This window comes from Coregonus clupeaformis, chromosome 17 (assembly GCF_020615455.1).
Source record: "Coregonus clupeaformis isolate EN_2021a chromosome 17, ASM2061545v1, whole genome shotgun sequence".
NCBI classification, from domain to species: domain Eukaryota; kingdom Metazoa; phylum Chordata; class Actinopteri; order Salmoniformes; family Salmonidae; genus Coregonus; species Coregonus clupeaformis.
The window spans coordinates 1,591,930-1,611,092 of record NC_059208.1 but is presented as its reverse complement, the minus strand read 5'-3'; the positions used below and the strand labels follow the sequence as shown (position 1 = coordinate 1,611,092).

General features: G+C 43.5%; 1 protein-coding gene across 1 annotated transcript in view; it reads left to right on the top strand.

The window, feature by feature from the left end:
- The first annotated feature begins 416 nt into the window (after positions 1 to 416).
- Positions 417 to 19,163, top strand: part of LOC121543214 (putative PIP5K1A and PSMD4-like protein) — a 34,861-nt gene continuing 16,114 nt past the window's right edge. Inside the window, exons 1-4 of the mRNA XM_041852949.2 lie at positions 417 to 477; positions 2,467 to 2,505; positions 8,938 to 8,972; positions 18,930 to 19,013. Coding sequence (XP_041708883.2) covers positions 432 to 477; positions 2,467 to 2,505; positions 8,938 to 8,972; positions 18,930 to 19,013 — 204 coding nt within the window. The 5' untranslated portion in view covers positions 417 to 431. The remainder of the gene's footprint in view (positions 478 to 2,466; positions 2,506 to 8,937; positions 8,973 to 18,929; positions 19,014 to 19,163) is intronic.

The window sequence follows — 19,163 nt, the reverse complement described above, 5'->3', positions numbered from 1 at the left end:
GCAACATCAGGAACTAGCATTAGCTACTCTAGCATGGCGGTGGAAAATTGTGTTTCATAAAGAAAGTATGCATATTTTCCCTGTTTTGTTCTCTCCACCTTCTCGCCATTAACTATATTTAAGGAGGAAATGTATACCTTTGCAGCCTGAATGAGAATGTTTTATCTACGAACCGGTCCACGGGGTATACACAGTCATAAACCCTCATATTTCTACAATTTATCTTCTTAAAATTTTATTTTAAACAACCGTAACCACACTGCTAACCTTATGTCTAACCATAACCTTAAATAAAAACCAAAAAGCACATTTTGATTTTCTAACATTTTTACGATATAGCCAATTTTGACTGCTGCTGGACAATCTACTTGCTGGTAGATACGGATACCAAAGATGTGTTTAATATCTGTTCCGATAACGGCCAATCCAAAATGGCGACCGCCGTTCCAGTTGATTCGGGATCGACTGCTCCAACAGGTATCTACAATAACACATTTACGTCTCTCCGTGAAGTAGTTTGCACGAAAATGCGATCTAATTAACGTAGCTACATATTCAGCACCGCCTGTAACGGAATATGTTTTTTTGTTGTCTTAATTCAACTGACTCAATTTCTCCGTTCTGTTTGAGCTAGCTAGCTAACGTTATCACAGTTTGCTAACGTCAACAATCGGATCAGATGGATTGCGCTATAGCTAGCTAACTAGGTATCTTAACGTTACCAGTTAACGTTGTAAGCTTGAAATTGGGTCCTGGGCGTTATGGTGTTGCTAGTAGTAAGGGCTGCTAGTAGTAAGGGCTTGCGATTTTCAATCAGATGTAGCTAGCTAACGTTAACTATCTCGCTCTTGAATGGGGCAAATTCTCTCCAACTCCAGCAATTATAACTACAGTAGTTAGCTAACTTACTCCCTCTGTTAGCTATTTGCTAACAGTGGGCCTTTGTGTTGATATTTTGTAATATTTGTCGCATCGAGTAGTAGGACAAAACACCTGTTAATTGTTGCAAGTTAGCTAACTAGCCAACCCAAGGAACTGAGACTAGCCAGTAAAGTTGGTTGCTAGCTAACTAGTGTGTGTTGCCTATTTATTTGTAATGCCAACACAATTGTTTTCGTGGATAGAATGTGGTGGTCGCGTCTATGTTGTTGACGCAGTAATGTTTTTCTGCAGCTTTTGGACTCGTGACAACAGGCAGTCACGCACATCCAATCAATTAGGCGAAGTAACGTTAGTTTAGGGTGGAATGGATACAGATTTGGTTTCCATGGGAGATAATGAGCAATAGTCCGAGTAATATAGGCCTATGTGGTTGAGGAAGAACCTACTGTCCTGTCATAATTCCAACACATTTACAGAGAACTTTACTGGAAGTCACAGAGTATAAAAGGAATTCATGGGGCGTCCTGACTAGCGCTGGGCGATAAGGACAAAAATCCATATTGCGATAAATTGCCAGAATTGATGCGAGAACGATACGTTTATAACAATGTTAACCACCGTTTTTTTGTATCATCATTTAAACTACTACTGCTAGTTTTATGGTTGTAGCCATCAATTGTCCCATTAACAATCACCAATATTAGCTCATTAATTTCATTTAAAACTTAGTTTCTCTATTATAGGCAATTTATCCTAAGGAAAGATATCAGCAAAATGCCTGCGATAAGTGATTATGGTCGGTGTCGATTTTCGGTTTATCGCCCCAGCCCTAGTCCTGACTGAGTTGGTTTTTGGTTGTGGTCACATTATTCACTTGTCCAGAATCAGTTGATATCAGAGGTTATGCTGTGAACAGTGATGCTGGGTCAGGAAATGAGTCTTCTCTATCTTTCTAATCCTGGTCTAGTATAGGCTCTTATCAGCTTTACTATGGTGTTTGTTACAGTTGCTCTTCCCTTGGTACTGTAGTAGCTAGCCAGTTTGAGTCAGGTCATGAGAATAGGTCTGTTTTGTTCCCGCAATAACAAGCCTGATTGCTTTATGGGGATCTAAGTCTGAATACAGGGCTGTGAACTAAGCCAATTAACACAAACGCAAATGATACAGGGTGATCTCTGTCTATATATAAGCTCATAAATTGGGCCAATAACCAGCACATTTACTCTACTTTGTCAGACAAAAATAGGGGAGTGTCCCATATTATTGCTCTACATGCATGCTACAGTGCAGGCTAACAGCCAACATGTGTTGTGAACTGAACTGAGATGTGTTTAGGACACACGCACCCTCATTGTAACTGTGGAAATGTTTGGACACAATGTCGAACTGGGATGTTATCGAAATCCTACTTTTAAAAACAAGCAATTTTTCTTAAACAAAGCGCTGCTTGTTTCTAGATCTCTGTAGCCTATGGTCCATATAGGCTAATTTAGAGGTGAGCAATGTGATTGAAACCTAATTTGGTTGTATGCATGCCTTGTTCATGTGTAACTGGTTGTGGTGGTTCTGTATCTTACTCCACAGACATTAGGACTCAATTCTGGAGGAGAGCCTTGCAGAGAGGTACCTGCATGGGGTTGCAGTGTGTGTGAGCGAGTGGCTGAGCGTGTACTTAGTTCCTGTGAGTGCCTCTTCCAGGCATTACAGGACCTTGTGGCATTTGAGCAAGCAAAGGGTGTGTGGACCGAATAGAGGCTTGGTTAAGAGTTGCTTTCTATTGTGTGTGCGTGTGTGCTTTCTATTGTGTGTGCGTGCAATGCATTACGCAGTGAAATGGCTACGACATAGCTTACCAAGACAAGATGCATCTCCACTCCCTGAGCTAACTAATCCTTATGGAGTTTGTTCAAGCAATGTGCATTGGTTTAATTGATTGATTTGATCCATCTCACAATTTGAATAGGCCTAGCCTAATATCTCAGACAAATAGCATATTAGACTGTTTCCTGTTTCGCTCTCAGTATCCCACCATTACATCACTCGCATTATATATTTTCAGGAGGTCTCCCTCCTCTTGCCTCTCACTGTCCTCAACATTACTCTGACCTGCCCACAATATTACAATAACAGCAGACACGTTTTTTCCCAACTGTTTGTAATATCACTATGTTGAAAGTCAGAAATAGCAGTTGCTATTGGTCATAGGCCTGAAGTTCTCTTGGAGTGGGCGAGAAGGTGAATCTCACACATGCACACAATTTTAGAGGGCGAATCCTTTTGTGAGGAGCACATTTTTCAAGCATTGTTATGACTATGTGAAAACAACATTGAGAAAATTCCAGACATATTTTGCTTCTGGGTTTTTCTATGTTGGCATGTTTGTCGCACAAATAGCAATGTTTTAAAATAGGCTATGGGCTGTTATCTCTTGTGCTGGATAAAGTTGGGCCTGGGGTCTGCAGGGTCGAATTTAATCTTAGATAGGATTGGTAATGAGCACATCCCTACCAAAAAGGAAGATGGCAACTCGGTGAGTCACAGGAAAAGTCCCAAAGCTTAGTTTGGGTGATGGAAAAAGTTTAGTCATTGGCTCTGGTAGAGAGGACCCAGTGGTCTAGACACAGTATTAGACTGGGGTTATGTCTGGCAGAGACCGACGTATAGTGGTCTAGACACAGTATCAGACTGGGGTTATGTCTGGCAGAGACCGACGTATAGTGGTCTAGACACAGTATCAGACTGGGGTTATGTCTGGCAGAGACCGACGTATAGTGGTCTAGACACAGTATCAGACTGGGGTTATGTCTGGCAGAGACCGACGTATAGTGGTCTAGACACAGTATCAGACTGGGGTTATGTCTGGCAGAGACCGACGTACAGTGGTCTAGACACAGTATCAGACTGGGGTTATGTCTGGCAGAGACCGACGTACAGTGGTCTAGACACAGTATCAGACTGGGGTTATGTCTGGCAGAGACCGACGTACAGTGGTCTAGACACAGTATCAGACTGGGGTTATGTCTGGCAGAGACCGACGTACAGTGGTCTAGACACAGTATCAGACTGGGGTTATGTCTGGCAGAGACCGACGTACAGTGGTCTAGACACAGTATCAGACTGGGGTTATGTCTGGCAGAGACCGACGTATAGTGGTCTAGACACAGTATCAGACTGGGGTTATGTCTGGCAGAGACCGACGTACAGTGGTCTAGACACAGTATCAGACTGGGGTTATGTCTGGCAGAGACCGACGTATAGTGGTCTAGACACAGTATCAGACTGGGGTTATGTCTGGCAGAGACCGACGTATAGTGGTCTAGACACAGTATCAGACTGGGGTTATGTCTGGCAGAGACCGACGTATAGTGGTCTAGACACAGTATCAGACTGGGGTTATGTCTGGCAGAGACCGACGTATAGTGGTCTAGACACAGTATCAGACTGGGGTTATGTCTGGCAGAGACCGACGTATAGTGGTCTAGACACAGTATCAGACTGGGGTTATGTCTGGCAGAGACCGACGTATAGTGGTCTAGACACAGTATCAGACTGGGGTTATGTCTGGCAGAGACCGACGAATAGTGGTCTAGACACAGTATCAGACTGGGGTTATGTCTGGCAGAGACCGACGTACAGTGGTCTAGACACAGTATCAGACTGGGGTTATGTCTGGCAGAGACCGACGTATAGTGGTCTAGACACAGTATCAGACTGGGGTTATGTCTGGCAGAGACCGACGTACAGTGGTCTAGACACAGTATCAGACTGGGGTTATGTCTGGCAGAGACCGACGTATAGTGGTCTAGACACAGTATCAGACTGGGGTTATGTCTGGCAGAGACCGACGTACAGTGGTCTAGACACAGTATCAGACTGGGGTTATGTCTGGCAGAGACCGACGTATAGTGGTCTAGACACAGTATCAGACTGGGGTTATGTCTGGCAGAGACCGACGTACAGTGGTCTAGACACAGTATCAGACTGGGGTTATGTCTGGCAGAGACCGACGTACAGTGGTCTAGACACAGTATCAGACTGGGGTTATGTCTGGCAGAGACCGACGTACAGTGGCTTGCGAAAGTATTCACCCCCTTGGCATTTTTCCTATTTTGTTGCCTTACAACCTGTAATTAAAATTGATTTTTGGGGGGTTTGTATAATTTGATTTACACAACATGCCTACCACTTTGAAGATGCAAAATATGCTTTATTGTGAAACAAACAAGAAATAAGACAAAAAAACAGAACTTGAGCGTGCATAACTATTCAACCCCCCCAAAGTCAATACTTTGTAGAGCCTCCTTTTGCAGCAATTACAGCTGCAAGTCTCTTGGGGTATGTCTCTATAAGCTTAGCACATCTAGCTACTGGGATTTTTGCCCTTTCTTCAAGGCAAAACTGCTCCAGCTCCTTCAAGTTGGATGGGTTCCGCTGGTGTACAGCAATCTTTAAGTCATACCACATATTCTCAATTGAATTGAGGTCTGGGCTTTGACTAGGCCATTCCAAGACATTTAAATGTTTAAACCACTCGAGTGTTGCTTTAGCAGTATGCTTAGGGTCATTGTCCTGCTGGAAGGTGAACCTCTGTCCCAGTCTCAAATCTCTGGAAGACTGAAACAGGTTTCCCTCAAGAATTTCCCTGTATTTAGCGCCATCCATCATTCCCTCAATTCTGACCAGTTTCCCAGTCCCTGCCGATGGAAAAACATCCCCACAGCATGATGCTGCCACCACCATGCTTCACTGTGGGGATGGTGTTCTCGGGGTGATGAGAGGTGTTGGGTTTGCGCCAGACATAGCATTTTCCTTGGTGGCCAAAAAGCTAAATTTTAGTGTCATCTGACCAGAGTACCTTCTTCCATATGTTTGGGGAGTCTCCCACATGCCTTTTGGCGAACACCAAACGTGTTTGCTTATTTCTTTCTTTAAGCAATGTTTTTTTTTCTGGCCGCTCTTCTGTAAAGCCCAGCTCTGTGGAGTGAATGGCTTAAAGTGGTCCTATGGACAGATACTCCGATCTCCGCTGTGGAGCTTTGCAGCTCCTTCAGGGTTATCTTTCGTCTCTTTGTTGCCTCTCTTTGTTGCCTCTCCTTGCCTGGTCCGTGAGTTTTGGTGGGCGGCCCTCTCTTGGCAGGTTTGTTGTGGTGCCATATTCTTTCCATTTCTTTAATAATGGATTTAATGGTGCACGGTGGGATGTTCAAAGTTTCAGATATTTTTTTATAACCCAACCCTGATCTGTACTTCTCCACAACTTTGTCCCTGACCTGTTTGGAGAGCTCCTTGGTCTTCATGGTGCCATTTGCTTGGTGGTGCCCCTTGCTTAGTGGTGTTTCAGACTCTGGGGCCTTTCAGAACAGGTGTGTATATATACTGAGATCATGTGACAGATCATGTGACACTTAGATTGCACACAGGTGGACTTTATTTAACTAATTATGTGACTTCTGAAGGTAATTGGTTGCACCAGATTTTATTTAGGGGCTTCATAGCAAAGGGGGTGAATGCATATGCAGTATTTATTTTTTAGAATGTTTTGAAACAAGTTATTCTTTTCATTTCACTTTACCAATTTGGGCTATTTTGTGTATGTCCAGTACATGAAATTCAAATAAAAATCCACATTTACAGGTTGTAATTCAACAAAATAGGAAAAACGTCAAGGGGGATGAATACTTTTGCAAGGCACTGTATGTCCCTGTGTTGATGCCAGGAGTTCTCTCGTAATTTCCTCTCACCACCCTGGTCTTTCCCTGTATCCGGTTTTCCCCATTAAACCTAATTCCAGGCTATGTCCACTCATCGCTCTGTTTGTGTGTCTGTCTTTTTGACTGTGTGTGTGTGTGTGTGTGTGGTGTGTTATGCAGCGAGTGGTCAGTTAACTTGTTGCCCTGCAGCTGCTCTATGCTCTCACAGTATTTGCTCTGTGGTAGACTGTCTGGGAGGGAATGTCTGCTGTAATACTATACTGTCTGGAGATGGACCTACATACAGTGCAGAGGTACTAAGTAACAGATAGGCGGTCGGTAACCTTAGTAACTGCAAGCTACAACATTAGCTGTTTTTAGAATTTATGGAGAACCGTCATACAAATGCAATGCATCCTGAGCAGTGACTGAATTGCAGGGGTTCCCCTAGATTGTTTTAGGCTCGAGGCAAAGGCCCCACCGCAACAGCGTCCAGGGCAGGCTGACATGGAAGCAACATTAGAGGGAGAAGTGGTGGGTAAATCTAGAGCAGAATGTGTATTGTGAATGGGAGCAGCAGTTAGCCTAGGCCTAGCCATTCTTGTGGCTGTGTAGGTCTAACCATTAATTTTTAAAAGTTTTTATTTAACCTTTATTTAACTAGGCAAGTCAGTTACAGATGATCTCAAGGCAGCTGGGACCATAGTCACCAAGAAAACAATTGGTAACACACTATGCCGTGAAGGACTGAAATCCTGCAGCGCCCGCAAGGTTCCCCTGCTCAAGAAAGCACATATACAGGCCCGTCTGAAGTTTGCCAATGAACATCTGAATGATTCAGAGGAGAACTGGGTGAAAGTGTTGTGGTCAGATGAGACCAAAATCGAGCTCTTTGGCATCAACTCAACTCGCCGTGTTTGGAGGAGAAGGAATGCTGCCTATGACCCCAAGAACACCATCCCCACTGTCCAACATGGAGGTGGAAACATTATGCTTTGGGGGTGTTTTTCTGCTAAGGGGACAGGACAACTTCACCGCATCAAAGGGACGATGGACGGGGCCATGTACCGTCAAATCTTGGGTGAGAACCTCCTTCCCTCAGCCAGGGCATTGAAAATGGGTTGTGGATGGGTATTCTAGCATGATAATGACCCAAAACACATGGCCAAGGCAACAAAGGAGTGGCTCAAGAAGAAGCACATTAAGGTCCTGGAGTGGCCTAGCCAGTCTCCAGACCTTATTCCCATAGAAGATCTGTGGAGGGAGCTGAAGGTTCGAGTTGCCAAACGTCAGGCTCGAAACCTTAATGACTTGGAGAAGATCTGCAAAGAGGAGTGGGACAAAATCCCTCCTGAGATGTGTGCAAACCTAGTGGCCAACTACAAGAAACGTCTGACCTCTGTGATTGCCAACAAGGGTTTTGCCACCAAGTACTAAGTCATGTTTTGCAGAGGGATCAAAGACTTATTACCCTCATTAAAATGCAAATCAATGTATAAAATTTTTGACATGTGTTTTTCTGGATTTTTTTGTTGTTATTCTGTCTCTCACTGTTCAAATAAACCTACCATTAAAATTAAAGACTGATCATTTCTTTGTCAGTGGGCAAACGTACAAAATCAGCAGGGGATCAAATACTTTTTTCCCTCACTGTAAGTCCAAATTCTTATTTACAATGATGGCCTACACCGGCCAAACCTGGACGACGCTGAGCCAATTGTTCGTCGCCCTATGGGACTCCCAATCACGGCCGGTTGTGATACAGCCTGGAATCGAACCAGGGGGTCTGTAGTGACGCCTCAAGCACTGAAATGCAGTGCTTTAGACCGCTGCGCCACTTGGGAGCCTGGCAACCATGGCTCGGCATCTGTGGAAAATAACACGAATGACTGCTGTATTTGTAATTAACCAAGAGTGGTTGTCAAGCATTTACTGCGACAAATTTGTATTCAAATCAAAATTACACTGAAGTTTATTAGGGTTTTCTTATGAGCATTTTGTGCATGGAGTGGAAAGACTGCAATTAAGCAATTTGGTCAGACACTAGTTTTGGGGGATTTTACGATTGCATCGTCGATGGTGATGACATCGTGATGTCAAACGATAGTGTCAGTCCAGACATTGCACATCCCTATCAGACACTTTAATACGGGTTCCTTCTTCCATAAACTACTATACTATGTGACGATGAATGAATCACTACAGCTGGCCGACATGACTCCAGCTATGTGAAATTAGCTTGGTTCTGTCGGTAACTGTTAGATTCTAAGAGGAGGACTGAGGTGTGCAAGAATAGGTCCATCACTACTCTCTAATATGTTTTCCTTTCTCCTCCTTTTCTCTCTCTCTCTCCCCCCCCCCCCAGGGTCCAGTGGGTCTCGGAAAATGGCATCTCCAGAGGTAAGACAGACAGACACCATCCCTGACTCACTAAACCACTGATTACAGTACTCTGCTGATGATGCTGGAGCCCTGTTGATAAAACTGTGTTTTCCACTACCTTTAGCTTTAGGGAACAGTGTGTGTATTTACACAACTTTCTAGAACCCCGTGAAGATGTGTTGTATATCACCTGTCTGTCTGTGTCCTCTCCCTAGACACAGGCTATGTGGAAAGGGAGGGGGGAGGGGGAACTGGTTTTGATGGTTTCTGTGTATCAATGGCAGATGTTTACCTTTTTAAGCTGTGTGTCATAAAACCAAACAATGGAGAGAACAATATGACACTGAAACTTGTTTTAATGGAGTCAAACACACACAACTCTACAGTGCATTTTTAGTTTCTTAATACCCTTTATTTCTCCTTATGCTCTCTCTCTCTCTCTTCTTGTCTCTCTCTCGCTTCTTGTCTCTCTCTCTCTCTCTTCTTGTCTCTCTCTCTCCTTGTCTCTCTCTCTCATTGGAGTGCATGCTGGAAGTGAGTCGTGAAGCAGGAGTGATTTGTGAGAGCGACTGGAATTATTTTCACTCTATTGGGTTTTGGTGTGTGTATGTGTATATATATATATATATATATATATATATAGATAGATAGATAGATAGATAGATAGATATACAGTGGGGGGAAAAGTATTTAGTCAGCCACACAACAAGCAAGATTTCTGGCTCTCACAGACCTGTAACTTCTTCTTTAAGAGGCTCCTCTGTCCTCCACTCGTTACCTGTATTAATGGCACCTGTTTGAACTTGTTATCAGTATAAAAGACACCTGTCCACAACCTCAAACAGTCACACTCCAAACTCCACTATGGCCAAGACCAAAGAGCTGTCAAAGGACACCAGAAACTAAATTGTAGACCTGCACCAGGCTGGGAAGACTGAATCTGCAATAGGTAAGCAGCTTGGTTTGAAGAAATCAACTGTGGGAGCAATTATTAGGAAATGGAAGACATACAAGACCACTGATAATCTCCCTCGATCTGGGGCTCCACGCAAGATCTCACCCCATGGGGTCAAAATGATCACAAGAACGGTGAGCAAAAATCCCAGAACCACACGGGGGGACCTAGTGAATGACCTGCAGAGAGCTGGGACCAAAGTAACAAAGCCTACCATCAGTAACACACTACGCCGCCAGGGACTCATCCTGCAGTGCCAGACGTGTCCCCCTGCTTAAGCCAGTACATGTCCAGGCCCGTCTGAAGTTTGCTAGAGTGCATTTGGATGATCCAGAAGAGGATTGGGAGAACGTCATATGGTCAAATGAAACCAAAATATAACTTTTTGGTCAAAACTCAACTCGTCGTGTTTGGAGGACAAAGAATGCTGAGTTGCATCCAAAGAACACCATACCTACTGTGAAGCATGGGGGTGGAAACATCATGCTTTGGGGCTGTTTTTCTGCAAAGGGACCAGGACGACTGATCCGTGTAAAGCAAAGAATGAATGGGGCTATGTATCGTGAGATTTTGAGTGAAAACCTCCTTCCATCAGCAAGGGCATTGAAGATTAAACGTGGCTGGGTCTTTCAGCATGACAATGATCCCAAACACCCCGCCCGGGCAACGAAGGAGTGGCTTCGTAAGAAGCATTTCAAGGTCCTGGAGTGGCCTAGCCAGTCTCCAGATCTCAACCCCAAAGAAAATCTTTGGAGGGAGTTGAAAGTCCGTGTTGCCCAGCGACAGCCCCAAAACATCACTGCTCTAGAGGAGATCTGCATGGAGGAATGGGCCAAAATACCAGCAACAGTGTGTGAAAACCTTGTGAAGACATACAGAAAACGTTTGACCTGTGTCATTGCCAACAAAGGGTATATAACAAAGTATTGAGAAACTTTAGTTATTGACCAAATACTTATTTTCCACCATAATTTGCAAATAAATTCATAAAAAATCCTACAATGTGATTTTCTGGATTTGTTTTTCTCATTTTGTCTGTCATAGTTGACGTGTACCTATGAAGAAAATTACAGGCCGCTCTCATCTTTTTAAGTGGGAGAACTTGCACAATTGGTGGCTGACTAAATACTTTATTTCCCCACTGTAGATATATAGTTTAGTTTAGTTGTTTTAAGGTTATCTTGTCTAACTATCACTAAGCACGTATACGGGTGGTGGGATCGTTGAGGTTGTTTTTTGCAAGGGCACAACCAGCGGGTGGGGCTGGTTGCAATGGCCACTCGCGGAAGTTTGGAGTTTGAAAAACGTAGTCGCCGGCATGGAGTAAAGATTCCTGCTGCGGCCGGGTGTTCAGTGGAAGAATGTAGCTTGGCAGTGGGTGCTATCATTGGGTATGATAGCATCAAATCAGCCTCAAGGATGAATAGCGCTGTAGTGATATTCTTAGATTCCATTGAAAAGGTGAATACGATAGTTGAGAGTGGTGTTGTGTTGCGGGAGACACAGACACCGGTATTTCCGCTTATGAATCCGGCGAAGAAAGTTATACTTTCTAACGTGCCACCATTTGTTAGAGATGAAGTGTTGGCGCGAGAGTTATCTCGTCATGGTCAAATTGTATCTACAATAAAGAAGGTTAATTTTGGATGCAAATATCCTTTGCTGAAACATGTCGTGTCTCATAGGAGACAAGTGCATATGATTTTAAAGAAGGACACTGACGAATTGAATTTAGCATTCAGTTTTAAGATTGATGGATTTGATTATGTCTTCTACGCTTCTACTGAATCAATGAAATGCTTTGGCTGTGGAAGAGAGGGGCATTTGGTACGTAATTGTCCCGAGAACGAGCGCGCAGTGTCTGGTAGCAGCTCTAGTGCTGGTGCAGCTAATGCACCACCGCGAAGGGATGAACATGCTAAGGGTGCAGGGGAAGGGAGAAGGTGGGCAGATGTGGTTGGAAAAGTAGGAGAGGAAGGCAGTTTGGATACGGGGCCTATTGTGGTAGATCAGAACAAAGGAGAGGAAAAAGTCGGTGAGATTGCGACTGCCGTCGCTGAGGTGGTGCTGGAAAATGAAATTGGAGGTCAAGAGGAGGTTGAAATAATGGAAAAGGAAGCAGCTGTTTTCAAAGTACCAAGGAGTAAGAGGAAGAATGTAAGGGGTGGTGAAGGGTCTAATTCCAAGAGGAAGGTAGAGATTGATAAATCAGTTGAAGATAAATAGGTTGTAGAGATGGTGGAGTTTTCTTCTGGGGAGGATAGCGAGAGTGTGTCATCTGATGCGTCACAACAAAATAGTGAGATAAATGGGATGGAAGGGAGGTATGGGATTGAGAAGGTACGTCAATTTCTGAAGTTGACAAAAGGGAAGAAATATATGCAGGATTATAATGTAACAGATTTTTTCCCTGAAAGTGAATTGTTTATTGAATCAGCAATTTTTCTGATGTCAAAAATAACAGGGGGAGGTTTGACAAGCCCTGAAATTGCTCAAGAAAGTGGTCACGAGAGTGATAGGTGATGGAAATTCTAAAGAAAATGAAAGAGTTCAGTCGCAGCTTTAACTCTGTAAAGAGATGTGGTTTATGTGTCTTCCTCTGTACTTTTTCCATCCATGAGCAGTTTTAACATTTCTTCTTTAAACGTAAATGGGGCAAGAGACGTTAAAAAAAGAGCCATAGTGTATGAGTTAATTAGGGGAAAGGGAAGTGACATACATTTTCTACAAGAAACGCATAGTAATATGGGAAATTAAGTTATGTGGCAACAGGAGTGGGGGGGGGTGGGGGACAGTGGTGTGTAGTCATAAAAACTCCAAAAGTGGGGGTGTGACCACCTTGTTCTCAAAAGGGTTTTTGCCTTTGTCATATGAGGTTGAAGAGGTAGTTGAGGGGAGGTTATTAAAAGTTAGAGCAAGGTATGAAAACATCACTATGTGTCTGATAAAGGTATATGCCCCAGTGGTGGCAGTTGAGAGTGTATGTTTTTTAGAGACATTATCAAATACCATTTGAGAAATGTAATAATGAAGATTATTTATTTATTGCTGGGGATTTTAACTGCACAGTCAGTGATTTAGATAGAAATCACAAAGAACCTCATATAGCCTCAAGGACTTTTTTAAAACGCCTCATTGTAACACATGAACTGTGTGATATTTGGCGGAGTCAACATGGAGGCACGAGAGAGTACACCTGGGCGCATGTGAGAGAACACCATCTCTATGGCCAGGTTAGATAGGTTTTATTGTTTTGAGCATCAATCTCGGGTCTGTAAATCAAGTGTGATAACCCCAGTGGGATTTTCTGATCATTGTTTAATAACAGAGGTGGTGTTCATTAACTATGTAAAACCCAAAAGCGCATACTGGCATTTTAATATAACTTTATTGAGTGATGCTCACTTCTGGAAATGTTTTAGTTTTTTCTGGGAGAGGTGGAGGTCTCAAAAGGCCAGTTTTGTATCCCTTCAACAGTGGCGGGATATAGGGAAAATCCAGATTCAACAATTATGTAATCAATACACGAGGAATGTCACCAAGGATATCACCAGATCAATGAAAGCACTAGAGACTGAAATAGTGGAACTCATGACGTTGGTTGAGACCACAGGAGATCGAGGCCATACTCAGGCCCTGAAGAGGAAAGAAGCTGCATTGGCAGACCTGCTGGGTATCAGAGCACAGGGGGCATTGGTGAGAAGTACGTTTCAGGGAATCTCTGAAATGGATGCCTCATCCACATTTTTCTTTGGTTTAGAGAAAAAGAATGGACAAAGAAGAATTATTCATTGTCTCAAATCAGCTGTTGGACAGGAGCTCACTAGCCCTAGTGAAATTAGAAAGAGGGCAGTAGAGTTCTATGCTGAGCTCTACAAGTGTGAGTACAAAGAGGATAAAACAGTGACACCGCAGTTCCTTGATGTGCTCCCACAGGTGGCTGCAGACGCTCAGGTTGAGCTAGAGCAACCATTGTCTTTGCAGGAGCTATACACTGCATTAAAAGGCATGGAAAATGGAAGGGTACCAGGCATTGATGGGCTTCCCGTTGACGAAGTCTTTTTGGGCTATGTTGGGAGAGGATTGGCTAGGATTGGCTAGCAGAGCTGAATCCAGGCTCTGTCGTAGCCGGTCGCGACCGGGAGACCCATGGGGTGGCGCACAATTGGCCCAGCGTCGTCCAGGGTAGGGGAGGGAATGGCCGGCAGGGATGTAGCTCAGTTGGTAGAGCATGGCGTTTGCAATGCCAGGGTTGTGGGTTCGTTTTCCATGGGGGGCCAGTATAAAAAATTATGTATGCACTCACTAACTGTAAGTCACTCTGGATAAGAGCGTCTGCTAAATGACGTCAATGTAAATGCAGTAGTTAATGATAGTTTAACCGGAGGGTTACTACCAATAAGCTGCAGAAGGGCTGTCCTCACCATACTGCCCAAAAAGGGTGACCCTAGGGAGGTGAAGAACTGGAGGTCGGTGGCTTTATTGTGCACTGATTATAAGCAAGGGTGCACATAACTGGTACGCAGGTACGCAAGAGCGACAAAAATCAGGAATGCGTAATGCCACTTGTGTTACTACGCGCCTTTGCGTACTTGACCGATCTTCTCATCTAACCTTACACATGACATGTTGCTTGTCAACTACTGTCAGGGATGTCCAAAAAGCAACAGACATTAAGCAAGTCTTTTGCGTTTCGCCACCTACAAAGAAACGCCAACTGGAGCCAGAGCCGAATAATTAATTTTTTGGGAAAAGTGGCTCCAAGATGTGCAGTGGCTTGACGCTAACGATGAGCGCACTGAAATGTGGTGCAAGATTTTCCTCTCAAATCCACATCTAGCAGACAAAACAGGTGCATTTTATAAAGGCTCAAAGAATTTCAACCATCCTTTATTTGACAAACATGAAAAGAGCAAGGAGCACACGAATGTGGCGCAAGCCATTGCTAAACAAGCTAGCCGAGAAGAAATGTCCAGTCGCCCACTTGCCAGATGGCGAGACAAGCTGAATGAAGAACAGCGGCAAGCTCTGTTTAATATTTTTCTCCTCGCCTTCCATAAAGCTAAACACGCACGTCCCATGTCTTCCTATTCTGAGGATGTTCCTTTACTGAAGCGGCTAGGAGTAAATGTTGGAGGTGCATATCATTCACGTGAAGGGGGCACACGGATCATGCAGAGCATCGCTCACACCATCAGCGGGGAGTTACGAGCCAAGTTGCAGTCTGCTGAATTTTGAGGGCTGCTTTTTGATGGATCTGAGGACATCACAAAAACTGAGCAGGAAATCGTTTACATTGTGTCTGTGTCCAGTAACGGAGAGTTTACTTCGTCCAACAACGGCTTCTACCCCAAGCCATAAGACTCCTGAACTGCTAATCATGGCTACCCGGACTATTTGCACTGCCCCCCCCCACCCCATCTTTTTACGCTGCTGCTACTCTGTTAATTATTTATGCATAGTCACTTTAACTCTACCCACATGTACAGTGGGGGAAAAAAGTATTTAGTCAGCCACCAATTGTGCAAGTTCTCCCACTTAAAAATATGAGAGAGGCCTGTAATTTTCATCATAGGTACACGTCAACTATGACAGACAAAATGAGGGGAAAAAATCCAGAAAATCACATTGTAGGATTTTTTTATGAATTTATTTGCAAATTATGGTGGAAAATAAGTATTTGGTCACCTACAAACAAGCAAGATTTCTGGCTCTCACAGACCTGTAACGTCTTCTTTAAGAGGCTCCTCTGTCCTCCACTCGTTACATGTATTAATGGCACCTGTTTGAACTTGTTATCAGTATAAAAGACACCTGTCCACAACCTCAAACAGTCACACTCCAAACTCCACTGTGGCCAAGACCAAAGAGCTGTCAAAGGACACCAGAAACAAAATTGTAGACCTGCACCAGGCTGGGAAGACTGAATCTGCAATAGGTAAGCAGCTTGGTTTGAAGAAATCAACTGTGGGAGCAATTATTAGGAAATGGAAGACATACAAGACCACTGATAATCTCCCTCGATCTGGGGCTCCACGCAAGATCTCACCCCGTGGGGTCAAAATGATCACAAGAACGGTGAGCAAAAATCCCAGAACCACACGGGGGGACCTAGTGAATGACCTGCAGAGAGCTGGGACCAAAGTAACAAAGCCTACCATCAGTAACACACTACGCCGCCAGGGACTGAAATCCTGCCGTGCCAGACGTGTCCCCCTGCTTAAGCCAGTACATGTCCAGGCCCGTCTGAAGTTTGCTAGAGTGCATTTGGATGATCCAGAAGAGGATTGGGAGAATGTCATATGGTCAGATGAAACCAAAATATAACTTTTTGGTAAAAACTAAACTCGTCGTGTATGGAGGACAAAGAATGCTGAGTTGAGAACACCACACCTACTGTGAAGCATGGGGGTGGAAACATCATGCTTTGGGGCTGTTTTTCTGCAAAGGGACCAGGACGACTGATCCGTGTAAAGGAAAGAATGAATGGGATTTTGTATCGTGAGATTTTGAGTGAAAACCTCATTCCATCAGCAAGGTCATTGAAGATGAAACGTGGCTGGGTCTTTCAGCATGACAATGATCCCAACACACCGCCCGGGCAACGAAGGAGTGGCTTCGTAAGAAGCATTTCAAGGTCCTGGAGTGGCCTAGCCAGTCTCCAGATCTCAACCCCATAGAAAATCTTTGGAGGGAGTTGAAAGTCTGTGTTGCCCAGCGACAGCCCCAAAACATCACTGCTCTAGAGGAGATCTGCTTGGAGGAATGGGCCAAAATACCAGCAACAGTGTGTGAAAACTTTGTGAAGACTTACAGAAAACGTTTGACCTGTGTCATTGCCAACAAAGGGTATATAACAAAGTATTGAGAAAATTTTGTTATTGACCAAATACTTATTTTCCACCATAATTTGCAAATAAATTCATTAAAAATCCTACAATGTGATTTTCTGGAATTTCTTTTCTCATTTTGTCTGTCATAGTTGACGTGTACCTATGATGAAAATTACAGGCCTCTCATCTTTTTAAGTGGGAGAATTTGCACAATTGGTGGCTGACTAAATACTTTTTTTCCCCACTGTACATATTACTTCAACTACCTCAACTAGCCGGTGCCCCCACACATTGACTCTGCACCGGTACCCCCTTGTATATATAGCCTCCCTACTGTTATTTTATTTTACTTCTGCTCTTTTTTTCTCAACACTTTTTTGTTGTTGTTTTATTTGACTTTTTTATTAAAAATAAATGCACTGTTGGTTAAGGGCTGTAAGTAAGCATTTCACTGTAATGTCTGCACCTGTTGTATTCGGCGCATGTGGCCAATAAAATTTGATTTGATTTGAAATGGTGGAAGTGAGGATGAGGAGATGGCGTTGGTTGTTATCTCGTATGTCATATAGGGGGCGCACTATTATAGTAAACAATGTGATTGCCTCTGCACTGTGGCATCTGTTGTCAGTTTTAGAGCCACCATCTGGCCTTCTGGCTAAGATACTGGCGATTGTTGTAGATTTCTTTTGGGATAAATATCATTGGGTTCCACAAAGTGTTTTGTATTTGTCAAAAGAGGAGGGGGGACAAGGTCTTGTACATCTTGCTAGTAGGGCTGCTGCTTTCCGGTTTCAGTTTATTCAAAGGTTGCTTTATGGACCGGAAAATGTGGTTTGGAGAGGGGTGGCAGGTCTTGTATTACAGCAGGTTGGGGGATTAGGTTTAAAGAAGGCTTTATTTTTGGTTGATAGTAGCCAGATTTCTAGGGAGGGAGTACCTCCGTTTTACAGAGGCCTTCTTAGGGTGTGGAGCATAATGAAGGTGTCCAGATGAACTTCAGCGGAGTCAGTGCAATGGCTGTTGGAGGAACCTCTGGTGTATGGGGCAAGACTGGATTGTACAACTGCAGCTGTTCCACATTTCTCCAAGATTCTGGTGAAGGGCAAAATCATCACCTTAAAACTGTTAATGGCCATGGCTGGGCCCGCCTTAATGGATGGAAGACGGGTGGCTGAACATTTGGGGGTGAGGTCAGAAAGGATTGTCGGACAACTGCTGGGAAGCTGCAGGAAGGCTCTGTCAGCAGAAGAGTGGGGTATGCTGAATAGTCACAAGAAGAAGGTACAAGATGAAAACGTCTCATTTCCAAAACTAGGGAATTACACCCAATATCCCAGAGTCAGAAAGAAAGGCGTTATTATTGGATTTGAGAGGGTTGGAAGAGGTGGGTTTGGATGAGGTGAATGGGAAAGACTTAAATAGGGGGTGTGTCAAGGTGTTGAATAAAGATACATTAGAAAATAGAAAAGACACACCATGGAGGGTAAAATTGGGCATTGATGACAAGGTAAAGCCAGCATGGAGAGCACTGAACAAGCCACCGTTACAAAAGGGTACTGGGGATATGCAATGGAGGGTTTTGCATGGCATCATTGCAGTTAATGCTTTTGTATCTGTTATTAACTCAGATGTTGGAGATGGATGTCCTTTTTGTAATTTAAGAGAAACAATTTTTCACTGTTTTATGGAGTGTGAGAGGATAAAAGCTCTCTTGGAAATGCTGGAGTCTTTGTTTAAAGCTGTAGGGGATATTTTCAATAACACTGTTTTTATTTTGGGGTTTCAATATAGTAAGCAACAGAAAAGAAAATGTCAACTGTTACATTTTATTTTGGGACAAGCTAAGATGTCAATTTTTCTGAGTAGGAAACATAAGATAGAAACGGGATATGGGCAGGATGTAAGATGTGTTTTTTAAAGGATTAGTGAAAGCGAGAATAAAAGTGGATTTTTAGTTCTTCTCGGCTGTGAAAGATCGCCCATTGTTTTTTATTTTTATTTTTTATTTAGGAATTACATTTGTTGTTTCATTTCTGAAAAGGCATTGTGCCATTATTAATGTTAACACTTGAGTATAAAATAAAGGTTTTATAAAAACTCAACTCTCTCTCTCTCTCTCTCTCTCTCTCTCTCTCTCTTTCTTCCTGTCTGTCTCTCTGTGTGTGTCTCTCTCTCTCTCTCTCTCAGATGCCTGGATCCAGTCAGAGTATGAAGAAGACCATTGGACACAGAGGAGTTGAGACTAACACTGGAGAGACCACCTATAAAAAGGTCAGTATGGGGTCAACACACACAAACCCACTGTGTGTGCTAAAATTACCCGTAGCCTGAAACCCTTCCCCGTCCACGCCTAATGATGAATCGCAGAATGTAATGTACACAAGCATTTGAGAGTCATAGATTAATTATATAATGAGAATT